This window comes from Artibeus jamaicensis, unplaced genomic scaffold (assembly GCF_021234435.1).
Source record: "Artibeus jamaicensis isolate MK-2021 breed Jamaican fruit bat unplaced genomic scaffold, CSHL_Jam_final contig_519, whole genome shotgun sequence".
Taxonomy (NCBI): Eukaryota; Metazoa; Chordata; class Mammalia; order Chiroptera; family Phyllostomidae; genus Artibeus; species Artibeus jamaicensis.
The window spans coordinates 3,718,080-3,733,604 of NW_026521871.1; the positions used below are offsets into that span (position 1 = coordinate 3,718,080).

The window sequence follows — 15,525 nt, forward strand, 5'->3', positions numbered from 1 at the left end:
AGTTGCCACAGGCAACCTTCAATCAACTCACATTGAATTAGTTTTAGTGTGTAGTGTAGTATTTAAAGAAATGACAAAAAATAGAAAATGTATAACCAATATTAGTTTCTTAAGATTTGAGAATGACCAATTAAGTGATTTCAAGTAGGATAAAAAGAATAGGTAAAATATAGTTTTATTTCACAGATCAAACCAGTGATTTTTACAGAAAATGTATATTGATAACTGGGCATATGCTGAGCGATGGCCTACTGCACAAAATTGCTTAGACCCCACTATCTCAGACACTGATCACTTAAGGAGGAGTTGTGCCAGATAATTCTGAATAGGGGAAGCCTGTAATCAACAGAAATGTCTTATTAATTTGGGCGGGAGGCTGGTATATGTATTTATAAGAGGCTTTAAAGTGGAAAAACTGACATGAAAACTGAGATTGGTTCTATACTAGTGGTTTTGGGGGATTCAGAAACCTAATACCAGAGCCTAACTGCTGATTCAGACAGATGGAAACAGAAGCCTGTGAGAGGTCCAGGGAGAGTAATGAAGACTGGAAACACACACCTAGCAGATGGGCAGACATAGCAGCATGCAGATGGAGAGTAGAGAACAAATCCCCAGCCGTGGTTGGAGCTTTATAGAGTAAAGATAGATTCCACTAGTCAGGGCAACTGGAGTTCTCAGGCCTGGGGATCTATGGAAGAAGCAAAGGTCAGTCATGAGCTGGGGACCTAGCACTGACCCTGAGCTCTAGCTTGGATTTGGAAAATTTACATGGCATTGTGTTGAGGCTAAACTTTTCCCACAGCCTAAATGGGGCTATGACAAAGCACTTCTGCTCAGTGCCATGGGAAGGCTGTGGGGCATAAGCCAGGCCCTTGCTACACACTCAGTTCTTTTTCAACCATCCAGCTCTGCTCAATTAAATTAGTGTGTCATGGAAATGTTCATGAAGTATTTCTGAGGTCAGCTTTTCCTCCTTCTTATACCCCTGGCATAGATGCCAAAATGGTAAATGAGAATTCTCCTTCATATCTCTTCCCCTGCAAGGTAGACATCCTAGTTTCAAGACAAATGGTTGGAGAATTCTGTCAGGTTTGTGTAGCACAGAGGAAAAGATACTGAATCTTTAGTAAGACACTGGCTCACAGAGGGAGACAGAGAGAAGTGAGGAAGTTAGGGCAGACCAATGAGAAAACAAAAATACGAATGGATATATCTGTCCTCCAAACTGCTTTCAAAAGCTTCCTTGAAAGAATTAGTAGCTCAGTCCATATTCTAGGTCCCTCAGAAGCACTAAACTAGGATTTTCACAAATACTCTCTCATTTCAGCCCCATGGCAAACACTGGCATAGGTGTTATTTTCCCCATTGGATCAATTCCCTCATTCTCTTCATTTACTCTGTTGGAAATTGAACTAACTGATCTGGATTTGGTAACTTTTCTGTTGAATTATTTGTAAAATTATTAATATATGTGAGGTACCTTGACCCTATAGATTGAAGAAGAATATGTAGGTCAATTCTGACATGTTCCATAGCTTCGTAATATGACTTGGCTGCCATTTTAAAGTCAGCCCCACGGGGAAACAGAGCAGGAGGCTCTGGAACAGTGAGTGACGGGCTCCTCGACTCAACGGCGCCACGCCCGGAGCAGCCTAGCCCAGGCCGAGCAGCCTTAGTTGCACAAGGGCTGATTCAGGGAAGACAGAAATACTTATGAACTATATTTTCTTTCATATAAACTTAAAATAGTTTTATTGAGGTCCATTATGTGTGTGGGGGTGGGGGAAAGTGATAGAAACATCAGAGCCATGTCACTGCTTAGAAGATTAGGAAAAGGGATTTTTTAAGAAGCATGGGAGAGGTTATAAATTATATTTACTTTAATGTGTATTAAAACATAAAAGGAAACTCAGACTTACTCCTTGTTGGTGGACTGTGGTTCCTTGAACGAGCCACTGGCCCATTCAGAATAATTTTGTTGAATAGAAAAAGGTAAGAATATCAATTCTTGCTTTTTGGCTTTAAGACATTAGTATCTGGACATATTTGAGAATTGGCAACTCCTCAGTGGTTTTTTAATTATTTCTTTTATACCCACATGATGTGTTAACTTCAGGAACTGTGTTCACTTACATTATCTCAATTCATCCTTGAAACAGCCTCACAAGGATTAGGTGTTATCATCTCCCCATATTAATAAATGGCCTCTTTCTTCCCTTAGTTGCGCAGACTAAGATCCTTGGAATCATCTTTAACCTATCTCTTTCTCACCCCTCATCTCATTTGTCATCAAATTCTTTTCACTCTACCTTCAAAATAAATTCTGGGTTCAGCCTGTCATCACCAACTCGCCATTCCCTGAACATCACCATTCAAATCCAAGCCTCCATTACTTCTCTGCTCACCTGTTTCTCTTGCCCCATAGCAGTCCCCCTACTATCCTTGCCTCCCTGTAGTCTATTTCCCACTGGGAGCCAGAGTCATTTTTTTTATAAAACACAAGGCAAACCCTGCCATACAAATGCTAGAGAAACTCCACTGATTCCCCAACTCACTCAGGATAAGTCAATGTTGTTAGCATGGCTACAAAGCCCTATGTGATGAGGACTTTACTACCTATCTGACCTTGACTACTGGCCCAGCCTTACTGGCCCCCTTGCTCTTCCCAAAGACTCCAAGTGAACCTTCCACCTCAGGACCTTATCCCCACTGTCTTCTGTGATTTGAATGCTCCTTCTCCCCCTTCTCCCCTACCCAGATGTCCACATGACTCACCTTGATTTCTGCATGTCTCTGCACCTTATCACAATGCCTTTCCTAGCCCACCTGTGTCTTCTTCTCTTTCTTACTCTGCTTTATTTTTACTGGAGCAGTTATCATCTCATGTATCATATATTTCGCTATCAGTTTGTTGTCTGTCTTCTCCACTAGACTGTAAGTTCTTTGTCAGTGGGGACATTTTGTCTCCTTTGTTCAAGACAGCAGCCATAGGGCCCAACGGTAGTAAAAGTCCAATAAATTATTTGTTGCATAAATAAATGAATAAATGAATCACCAATTTACAAACAAGGGAACGGAGACTCAAAGTTCTGAAAAGACTTACCCAAGTCACAGTAAACCTCAGAGCCAGGTCTAGAATTGTTTTCATTCAACCTTAACTGCAGACCTGCAACTTACATTCACTGAACCACACAGTTCACCAGCCAGGAGTAATTCACAGCAATTCTAAATTTCCTTTTATATTTTAAGAAGTCTTAAAGGGGATACATTTTATAAGTCTCAGCCATACTTCTTAAATCCCCTTTCCTCTTTTATTTTTTTAGCTGTGCCCCTGCTTAGACTTCTTGATCTTCAAAACCATCACACTCCTCTCTCGTCCTTGTAGGTCTCCAAGACACTTCACATATTAGCTGTGACTCTCAAATGAAACTACTTCAACTAGACTGACTGAATATGTTTAGGATTTCCTTTTATCTCCTTTATTGGCTGATTTTCCATAAATGTCAATTACATCTAGCTGATTGATCAAGTCTTCTAAATCCTTACAGATCATCTATCAATTATTAGTAGGGAGGTATTAAATTTTCTGATTATAACTGTGAGTTTGTTTGTTTTTCTTTATAGTCTATTTTTCTTCAAATATTTATATGTGCTGTTCTCTATTATAAGATGCTTAAATATTTAAGATTATTATGTTTTCATGATGAATTGACCCCTTTATCATTACAAAATGATCTTCTTTAACCATGGTGCTACTCTTGGCCCTAAAAATTACTTTGCATGACAGTAATAAGTGTAGCCACTCCAAAATTTTCAAAAACTAATGTTAACATCTTAAATCCTTTTCCATTATTGCTTTTTTTAAACCTATGTCTTTAGTGTAAAAGTGCATTTCTTATAGGCAGCATAGAGTTGGGTCTAGATTTTTAAATCTAACCTGAAACTTTGCCTTTTAATGAGGATATTTATTTAGCCTATTTATATCTAGTGTGATTATTGTTATGGTTAGGTTTAAATTGAATTGATGTTTATTATCTTGCTATTTATTTTCTGATTGTTCCATTTGATCTTTGTTTCCTTTTTTCTTTCTTTTTTGAACTAAGTAAATACTTTTATGATTCTATTACATTTTTTTTTATTCTATTATCATATAGAAATTCTGGTTAGGTCAATTACCTAGAATGTAATCTTTGACAATCCCACTTACTAGCTGAGGACAAGTTGCTTAACCTCTTGAGACATCATTTTGCTCAGCATAAAATGGAGGCAATAATAGTTGCTTTCTGGGGTTGTTGTGAGGATTAAACAAGTTAATAAATGTAAAACATTTATATACATGGTAAGAGCTACAGCTACAGAGGAGTTGGTGATGGTTTTCATCACTGATGTTTATTACTTTGACTCATGCTTTGCAGCTTTCCCCAGCCTACACTTCCTGCTGGACTGTGGCAAGAATTCTGGGACACTTGAGCCTTGGTGCCCTCCTTGTTATCTTTCAGTCCCTAGGGAGGGGAGAGAAGCCTCCTCGTGGGAATCATGGGGTTTTTTTCCTCCCTGTGATTGCTCTTCTTAGAAAAAAAAGTTGTTATGAAAGATTTCTGGCAAAAATAATCTGCACAGAGAGAACAAATGCCTCCCTCTCCACCTCAACCAGAGCACCACCAAGCCCTCATTCCTAGGCTCCTTGGTCACTTCTGATTTTACAACCCCAAAGATGAAACCTCGGCATCCCTTGTATTCACATTCTTCTCAGCCATCTTTACCCCTTTGTAAGGTGCTCAGGGGCAGGCAATTCCAGCAAATGTCCTGAGCGGTCACCTGCTCTTCTTCCCACCCTGGCTGCTTATCCCCAGGTGTCTTAAAAGACAATACACAATAAAAAAATTTTCCACATGAATAGCTATCATGTGCACACTTCGTTCTAAGCACAGAAGGCACTTAATAAGCAGAGCTGAGGTACTACTTCATTTACATTCACAAACACCACAAGAAGGATGACTGACCCTTTTTTATAGAACTCACATGCAACCCTGACAAGTAGTCCCAGGGTAGAGGGACACTGAGGCCAGGGAGTCTTCCATGCATTTGCCTGGGATTCCTGGGACTTAAGTTGAACCCAAGTGCATCTTTCTGGTCTCTTTTGAGACTTTTCTAGTTCACTCTGAAGTTTCATATAATTAAAATAATCTCAAGGAATGGCAGTTATGTCATTGGCATGGGTTTTACAAAAATGCTACAAGGAAGGATACACTAGAATCATGACACATAAAATGATCTGGAGATCCAAACCCAGATATATGAGGTCTTTCCAGAAGGTATCCAGCCATGTAATATGAAAAGTACAGACATTTATTGAAGATACAAGATACAAAAAATATTGTACATAGGACAATGATGTCTCAGTCCCTTCACAGTAGGCACCTTGGGACCTCACATGGTTCTCCCAATTGCTATCAACTGCCCCATGGTATTTTCCTGAATATCATTGATAGCCTGAACTCTCTTGCCTTTCAAAGGTAATTTTAGTTTGGGAGAAGCTGGAAGTCACAGGGTGGCAAATCTGGGCTTCAGCGGGGCTGAGTCACCTGGATGATTTGATGTTTCACTAAAAGTGAATGAGATGTGAAGCACGAGCAGGCGTGTTGTCATGATGAGGCTGCCAATCACCAACTGCTCATAGCTGAGGCCTTCTGAGTCACCCAAATAGTTTCCACAGAGGAATGTTCCAGCTTAATGCAAAATTTGATGCAGAGTCATTGCTCTACGTGCTCAGTCATTTCGAATGTGATGGCCACACAATACACATCCTCACTCAATGGTGTCTACTGCCCCCACTGATGAGTAAAGTGAACTTGTCATTGTTCACACGTGCACATTCCAGTCCACCCCCCCCCCTTGGCTGCCAAGTTACATCGATGTCATGCAAATTGTTCTTGTTATATTAACAATGGCTGGAATTTTTCTGGACAGAATTTGTATTACCGCACTTTATTTCCCAATCGATATGTGCCTAAAAACTGAATGTAAATTGAAATAAAGGATCCAAAGATGAATCCTTTGGAAAGTTGGTACTTACAGACTCTTTCTATTAGGACTATTATTTCTACCACTAGTACTACTATTACCAGTAGCAAGAATAACAACAAACAACATTGATGCCTAACATTTTCAAGAACTCACTATGTGCAAGTTACTGTGCTAAACACTTGGCATGTATCATCTCCACCAGTCCTCACAACAATTGAATGGAATATATCCTTTGCTATCCCCATTTATATCAGAGAAAACTGAGGCATGGGGCAGCTAAGCCAAGGTACAGTTAATGGCAAGCCCAGAACTCTCACCTAGGTGTTCCCACTCTGAATCTGAAATAACACCGTTAGGCTAGACTTCTACTCACTACACCAGAATGCTGATTTATTTATTCATAAATCCAGATTTCCACATATCCAATGGCCTGACGAGAGAGTTCGGGGTCATTCTTCTTTATGTTCCAAAGTGAAAATTCTGATTCTTGGTGAAGTGAGGATTTGGAAGTAGTCCTGCTGGCTGTGATGGCAGGTGAAGCCAGTTTTAGACTCAAGCATTTGAAGGTATTGGAGTATGACCAGATCTCTCCTCACTTGGTCTAATAGAACCTGAAAAACTACCAGCCTCACTTCCTTGATCAATGCCAGTTCAACATATAACAACCTACTGGGTCAACAGGATAATTCATGAATAAATCAGTAACACTGGTCTTGAAATCTTCACACAGCTTAGACCTGTGCCTCCTTTTAATTTCACTTTTCTGTATAAAGATGAATTTCCATCAAACAGAAGAGCTTTTGGGAAAAGGGGAGGGGCTAAGGGAGGACTTTCTATGTTGACTTAAAACTTCTTTCCCATACCCTGACCAATGTGATTCAGATGGGTGCCATGCTACAAAGCTAAAGGCCACCAGTTCAATTCCTGCTCGGGGCACATGCTTGAGTTGTGGGTTTGGTCCCTGGTCAGGGCATGTAAGAGAGACAACTGATCAATGTTTCTATCTCATATCGATATTTCTCTCCCTCCTTTTCTCCTTCCCTTCCTCACCCTCTAAAAATAAATAAATAAAATCTTCTTTAAAATCTTCCCTGTAATACATCTGGATTGGTAGAATTATAGCAAAAGAAAGTGAGGGAAAGTTTTTCTGAATGAAACTTTTCAAGATGTGAAAAAATTAGTAGTTGTGAGATTTAGCACTCCTTTTTTTTTTTATGATACTTTTCAGGAGTTTCCCTACCCTATCTAAAAGACTTTTGGTACATGTACAAATTAAGTCACAATGTAACATTTTTCAGGGTGTTCCCTGAAATCAGTTAAGGAATCCATGTCAAATCTGATCACGGGCCACAATTCCCTCTATCAGAGGAAGTGAACCTTGCCTGCTGCATCTTATCCTTAACCACATAGTTCCAAAGTCTGCTTTCTGGTTCTGGGCCATGAACATGTCCCTGTTTCTGAGCACCAAGCTTCACAGTAAAGTATATTAAACAATGCACTTATTCAAGCACTAATGCAACTCTGGTCTTTTCCCTTTCCCTTAGGTATTTATGGGCCATCGGTAAGAATGTCTGGAAAAGATGGAAGAAAAGGTTTTTTGTATTGGTCCAGGTAACTCTTCAACTCTAATATCAGTCTTAAGAGCCATCAGTTTTAAAAATTTGGTAGGTTTAATGAATGTTTTTGAGTTGAGGTAAACTTACCTTACATGCATACAGGGCTCAAGCATTTCGCTCAATGAATTTTTACATATTAGATATCCATGTAACCATCATCCAGAGTGATACAGAACATGTCCAGAATTCAGAGTGTTTCTGATGTTCCCTTTCTTATTTTTAGGTCACTTTAAAAGTTTTAAAATTAATGCAGACTCATTCTTTTTTAATTCTGACAATACAGAATTACATAAGGTAAGTCGGAGAGGTGAACTACCCGTGTTAGCAAGAGAGGAACCCAGGGATGGAGTGAGCACGTGCCTGTTTAGGGCAGTAGGACGCCAATGTTGTTTTAGAAGAACTTGTTGTTTCTAAAGGCACTAAGTCCCTCATGAGAAAATTCAAAGTTTAGTTGGACTTTTTACATTCATTTTATTGTTTGGTATGTTTGATATTTAATTACCTGTAGGGGAGCCTTCTTGATGCCTGGGCTTCCAAAAGTGTTAACTGACCTCCTATAACTATAGAGTTGACAATCTAGAACATATAACTATAACTATAGTTATATAACTATAACTATATAGAACATATAACTATAGTTCGCCATCTAGTTTACAGTCTAGAACATGTCCCAACAGCCCAGACTACTGGGCTATCTCCAATGCAAAATCAGGATGTCATTACCAGAAGGAGAAATGGACACTAGGCAGGCAAAAACAACTGATGCCCAGTAGTACAATGTAAGTGGAGAGACAAGTTACAACCAAAGAAGCAGTGCTGCGTTGGGGATGGTTCTCCCTTTCACTGTGCTCACTTGGCAAAGCAGCCTCTCTTAGACTCCCTTGGGAATCTGCCTGGTCTCCCCCAGCACACTATGTGCAGTTCCAGGTCCAGTTCTGTTTCTGATTCACCTTGGGATGCTTCCCTCTTCCACCCACCACACACCTACACTTCCTCTAGCTCAGTGCGCAGCATGGCACTCAGGAAATGTTAGTGGGAAAAGGTAGGAAAGTACGAGAGAAGAATAGCCTGAGGAATGAGTAGTCTCCAGAAGGAGAGGGGCAAGTGGCCCTCTCACAATGAGAGGGCTTCTTCCCCACACCCATGTTATTGCTTCACTGACATATGGCTTTCCTCTGAGAATTTTGGAATGATGAAGTAATTAGGAAAAGTAACTGACCTCTTACTTTGGGAAAGATTTTAGGGGGAAAAATTTATTCAGGGAAAAAAATGTGCTGAGAATAAAAATGAATCCATGTCTGTAAAACACATACTGGACAGGAGAAAGAGAAAATGATTATTTCAGGCCATGTGATCAGAACAGAGATGTTTTAGGGCCTTCACACTGAGCCTTCCACCAAGAGAAGATGTGAACCACACAGTAACTAAAAAGAAAGCTCTGTGATCACTTGAGAAAATCATAAAATGGCATAGCCCATCTAAAGCTCAGCACCTTTCCGAGAAGGGCACAGGTGAAGAATCTCAGGATTCTGCGTAATGTTTCACATACATTTGATTCTCGTTAACTTTGAAGAGCCATTGAGATTCACTGGTTACACCGATTTCCCAAATTAAAGCTTCAGTTTCTACCTAAATTGGATTCCTCCCTTTTCAACCTCTGTGGCCGACAGAGGTGCCGTGACAGCCCACCATCACAAAGGTGATGAAGGAGCCAGGATGAGAGCTCGGCTCTTCTGTTCCTTTTCTTATCCTGTTTGTCACAACAATGTCTAAAAACAATTTTGGTGGCCTACCTAAAAAATACTGCATTATTTTTTGGATTCTTTAATTTTTTTCCTCTGTTGTTGAAATCATCACATCTACAGATGTTTTATGAAAATGATAAACTCACCCCTTTTGAAACAAATCCAGTGCCAACATAATTACAAGAGATAAGTTCAAGGGCACCAGTTTTGGCACAATTCAGGGAAACAAAACTATCTCAGGAGGCTTGAAGAAAAGGATGGCAGTCCAGGCCATGATAATCGGCACCCAGCTGATATCTTGTTGAATTCAGTCAAATATACAAAGGATTTTCAGGTTCTCTCGAGCCACCAAACCCTTCCACTGAAACTGAAAATGCAAATGAAACCAGGTGAGGCAGTCTGGTCAATTTTGGAGAAAGAAGCTGATGCTACACAGCCTGCCCCAAGTCCCCAGGCAGCCTTAGAGGGGCTCTGTGAGGACCACCACACTGGAAGCATATCTACCTGTGCCTTACAGAAGTTTTGCTTCTTTGCACTCAGATGTTAGGTCTCATGGAGTATTTTTTTACAAAGTTTTCAGCACATAATTTTCAACACAATTACGCATGCCATTAGATTTAATGTAATGAAATTTGTTTGAAAATGCTAAAAGAAATACATATCCAACAGGTCTCCTCAAAATCATCTCCCCTCCTGCCCTCCATTCATTCATTCATTCATTCATTTTCTCTTTCTCTCTCTTCATATATATATATTTAAATATATACAAATATATTATCTCCATATATTATAAATATATAAATATATATATATGTCTGTGATGCAGAGCTATTGAAGGCACCCCCCCCAAGTAAAGGTCCCTTTTAATGCTACCACTTTGGAAAACCAAAAGATAGATTTTAAATGGACCTCCTATTAACCAGGGACAGAGACACCCACAGATGGTATTGAACCAAAGGCACAATCCCATTTTTAAGGATCAGGGCTAAAATTATTATGGATGTGGCTGGAGTCTGCTCCACCAACTATAAAAGGTACGAGCAGTTCCAGGGGGGTTTTGTGCAAGAGACATAAGTGTTCCTACAAGATAAGACCGTGTTCACCACGTAAAAGCCTAGGCCACCTGTGCTGGGTGTTGTTTAAAATACAGATGCCAAAGCACCATGCAGAAAATTCTGATACAGTATGTCTAGGATGAGGCCCAGAAATCTGTACATTTTACAAGCACCAGAAAATGCTGATGAAGGTCATCTGGAGACTACCTTTGGACAAATATTGCCTCAGTAGTCATTGTCCCGTTAAAAGTGAAGTCTCCCATTCTCTTTAGACCATACTTAGACTTTATATTCTCCATGAAGCTGAGCACCAGAGTAGCTAAACAGATGATTATATGCAAATGACATGACAAAGCCTCCTCAGCCCTGTTCCTTTAAATTCTAATAAATTCCCTAAGAAAATGGCTGTCAACTATAACGCAAGGATTAAAGAGAAATAGGTCTTTAGCACCCCAAGTCAAGAAATTGCTGGGTACACTCATTCTAAACCCCTGAAGCCACAATAAGGAGGACCAAACACATTATTAGGACTCACCAAACCAATGCCAAAGGTAAAGGTACTAGTTCTTTACATTCCTTCATAATCTCCTCACCCTGGTGTGTAGGGGAAGGAAAGGAAGCAGCCAACTCATCAGCCATACCAGGCTGGAAAGTTTGTCCTCTGTCATCTTTTTCTTTTAAATATTTTTCTTCTATGCTCAAAAGATTTCAGGTGAAAATCAGTTTTTGACTGGTTTCCAGCCAAAGTCTTCCTGAGATATGTTCCCCCTTTTAGCACCATAATAATTCTATGGTTCCTCTAATAAGGTTAATTATTACTTATATTTATGCGTTCTCTCAGAATTTACAAGGTTCACTTCATCTTTACAATTTTTCTGCACTGCAGCGAGCACAAGTTTTATCCACTTTATATTAGAACAAAATGAGGCTGACTGACCTACTCAGGAGCCTGTGGCTCCTAGACAGCCAATATGAAACCTACCACAGGTCTTCTAACTCCGAATGTATTCCAGGACTCCAAGCACTCAGCCAGGACTGGTGTTCAAAGAGGTTTTATGTGTATGCAACTTCTAGAGCTTACTTGCCTTGCATCAGATAGAACCAATGTGGTCCCTAAAGCCATTTTCTATTTCTAATTCACTACAGATAATAGTAGAACTAAAAACATAACCTCTGACTGTCCCAGCTTTCAGAAAAATTACTAAATGTAAATGGAATAAAATATATTGTCAAATAATATAAAATGCCTTGGAATACAGCAGCTGTCACCTGGAAACAATATTAAAATAAGTTAACCATGAAAATAAATTGTAAGACATATAAGTAGTTGAATAATTTATCACTCTAAATGAGTGGGTTTTTTCCCACTCAACTTCACAATTGTCCTAAAGGGCATTTATGATTATAGTCTGGTTACAAATGACAATAATAAGCCCCAAATAGCTTATGTTTTAAAAGGGGAAGAATCGTACTGGTTAGTTAATTAGGTTAGTAATTAATGAGTCTTCTGGCGAGGCTAGGTCCAGGACTTAAACAGAGTCAACAAGACTCAATCTCTGTCTACCACCTCTTAAATGTGCTTTCCTCTAAGCTGGCTTTACTCTCCAGCAAGCTCTCTCTCCCTGTGAAGTAAACTGGCCATTCAACTCTTTGAACAGTTTAGCAGCCCCAGAGGAAACAAAGCTTTTCAATCCCAGTAGTTCTAGCAGAGGCCCCTGTTGAGCTTTCATTAGCTCAAAGTGGTCATATGCACATCCCTGCACCAACCACTGCAACCAAGAAGAAGTAATACTGATTGGCCAGGCACGAGCCACATGTCCCACCCACCCTACCTCCAGCTACAGACACATTAGTCCCACAGATTCCACGGGCTGAATGTAGAGAAGAGAGTGATGCCCCAAGGAAAATCAGGATTCAGTTACCAGAGGAAAACAAATGCTGTGCGTGCCGACATGGAGAAATGTCCTAGATTCTATCATCTCCCTTTAAAAATAATTTAACCAAGTCTCAGCAAAGTTAACTGAAATGCCTGGTATCACATACCTAGAAAATAACAGATCTGAGAATTAAATCCAGTTCTGTATGGCTCCAAAACTTATTCTCCTGTCAATGTCACTCAAGACTCTGTGATTCTTCATACACAGTCACATCACATTAAAAATGGCCCTTGGTCCCAGGAACTGTCTGCACATCATAAAAATTTTCTTCATCCTCAGATCTTGGCTCAGTTAGTCAATGTTTCCTCATGACCACCCAACTAGACCAAATCCCCAAGCTCTGATAGTACATAAATCTCTCTAATACTTATTACAATTAAAGTTATACATTTCTGATATAATATAATTAATGTCTGCCTTCTGGCACGAGGGCAGGAACCACATCAGGTTTTGTATATCTTTATATTCCCAGCACCCAACATACTACCTAAGTTGAATGATTGAATGAATCTGCCATAAAAAAAGAAGCATTTTTGGAAAATGTATGTATCTGAACTCTAGGCAAGGGCTAGTGACCAAGGTTCTGTAAAAATGACAGCTGAATAATCTCATAGAAAGATAGTAAAGGCAAGAAAAGGGATTTAGACAAAATGCATTGCATTAGTTGTATGTCCAAGTATTTTAGTCTTTCATCGATGTTGGGAAGAAGGACAGGGAAGGATAAGAAAGCACTGACCCTCTTATCTCATAACTGAACTCCAGCTGCTAAATGCAATTGAAACTCAGAGCAAACTTAAAATTTCCGAACAGTTCCTGTATGTTAAAACATAGGTTCTCAAGTTTTAGTGTAAATTAAGATATAGCTGAGACAATTATGAAAAATAGAGATTTCTGAGGTCCACTCAGACCTGACATTCTATTTCAATTGGTCTGACTTTAAAGATCTGCATATTTATAATTTACCTCCACTAGATACTCACACTCTGAGGAATGTGGCCTCAGTCCCTGCTCTATAAAACATTATTGCAAAACTTTCCTTAGTTTAAATAAGTGGTTGGAAATGAACTAAAGGGTTCCTTGTGTATCTGAGGTTCAGCCTCCTTTAAAACAAGAGCTGGAAGATTGTGTCCTCAGAAGTCCCAACAGCCAATTCCATGATTACATGAAAAGATTACATAGCAGCTAAAAATCCCAAAGATGTGAAAACTGTAGTCCTCCAGAGCGCATTTTCACCTGTCTGCAGGTGATTTGACATCACCAGATCTTTATGTTTTGTGTCCTAGTCCAGGCTGTCAGACTGGGGTAGCTGACCCTCTGACTTCTAACATGTGTTCAAGACTCTTAATGCTATTATTATAGCAGTGCTCACTGTATCATTAATTTTCTTCAGACCGTAGTTTAAGTAGAATCATTTATACTATCACAGAAAAACATGCATTTAACTGGTAATTACTTTCATTTAGTGATATCTTGTGGATGCTTAAAAACAAAAAATCAAAAACCTGCCAAACCTTTGCTATTCCTTCACCCTCAAACACTCTAGAAAAACTGAGGTTCCCCACAAATTAGAAATAAGTAGAAGTATTTAAAGAGAAATCATTTTTTCTCCCTTCTTTTGTTTTCTAAAGTAAATTGCCAAATCCCAAATTAAAGTGGTCCTGGTCACCAACTCAAGTTTATTTTAGCCCAGATTTTGTCAGGAACAACTTGCAGCATTACCAGAAGAGGGCAGCAACATCCAGTGCTCCAAGAAGCAAGCAACTGAACCAAGGAAAACTCAAGCCTGGAGCATGTAGTATTGTTATAGTAAATGCATGATCTTGAAATAACACCCTTTTGTTGTGATTTTTTGTTCTGATCTCAGATGAGTGTCAGCAGCTCTCTACTTGTTTGGCTAATCATCACATTGCAAACTGTATCATCTTGTATTACCAGAGATAGGTAAAAATCACCCATCCAGCCATTTCGGCAATCTATAATCACTGTCATGTCATGGGGGATCAGTTATCTATAGGACCAGTAATGGGTTGGAAAAGCCTGGTGCTGTGCTTGGAGTAATATATGTAAGTTTGTGGGGAAAATACCTCTCTATTAGGTTATACGTATTCAACTGTCTAGAAACAATCAGACTCAATTACCCACTATATGGTGGATTTTGCTTATGGGAAGGGAAATAAAACCAAGATATAAGACTGCTTAGGCTGGCCCTCAAAGGATTTATAATCTAGTAGGCAAGTATACGTACTCAATTACTCTATATTAGAATGTTAGTGCCAAATGCCAGGAAATTGTTTATATAAATGCATATATTGAGTGTTTTCTATGTGAGGGTCACACCCAGTATAAAGCCTTTCACTACTAAATTAATCCTTTAGCACCATTAAGATGCAGGTAAAATATAGATGAAGACCCTGAGACTTAGGTGACAGCTTATCAGAACTGGGATGGGGCTGCACACCTGTGCGACCACCAAGTTTGAACTCTTAAACCTCATTTTTAGGATGCTATTGGGTGTTCTGCTTATTAAAAAGACCAACACATGTCCACTTATGAAAATACTCAGTGATCTGGCTGTGTGTTTCCCTTGAAGCCCATCAAGGCCTTACAATATAGGGAACAGATTCTACAAACTATATACATAATAAAGAAAGTTTCGCAGGAGGTTTTCACCGGGTACCAACAGAGGGCAGCAGCAGATCAGTCAGCCAGTACAGTGTTCTCCAGTGGACTCCTTTATCTGGCCCCCAGGACCTTCAGGCCTCCTGTGTGGAAGATGGTGCGCAGGACTTGAAAGCACCAACAACTTCTTATTGCCATTTTAAAAAAAATGACAAACCTCACTGTGGAGAAGGAGACTAAGATCTAAGTTCACTTAGAAAAGGTCTCTCTTAATAAAAGTAACTAAGAGATGAGGAATATGGCACTCCTTTACCAAGACGTCTGACATCCATGAGTGGTAAATATGCCCACAAGGTTCTAGCCTGAAGCCCAAAGGATGCTCACTCTCCCACTGGCTCATCTCACAGAGAAGCCAAATGCACAAATGCTGTCTCCGTGCTGGGTCTGAAGGCTGACCTGCAGCTCTCCCCGCACTGTCAGGCCCAGAGTGTCAGTAGTGAGGGCCGCACCAGGGACAGCAGCC

General features: G+C 39.7%; 1 protein-coding gene across 2 annotated transcripts in view; it reads left to right on the plus strand.

Annotated features, from left to right (window-relative positions):
* CADPS (calcium dependent secretion activator) overlaps nt 1-15,525 on the plus strand; it is a 452,323-nt gene that overhangs the window by 278,723 nt on the left and 158,075 nt on the right. For both annotated transcript variants that reach the window (XM_053668933.1, XM_053668932.1), the window contains exon 9: nt 7,575-7,641. In XM_053668933.1, the coding sequence (XP_053524908.1) occupies nt 7,575-7,641 (67 nt within the window). The remainder of the gene's footprint in view (nt 1-7,574; nt 7,642-15,525) is intronic.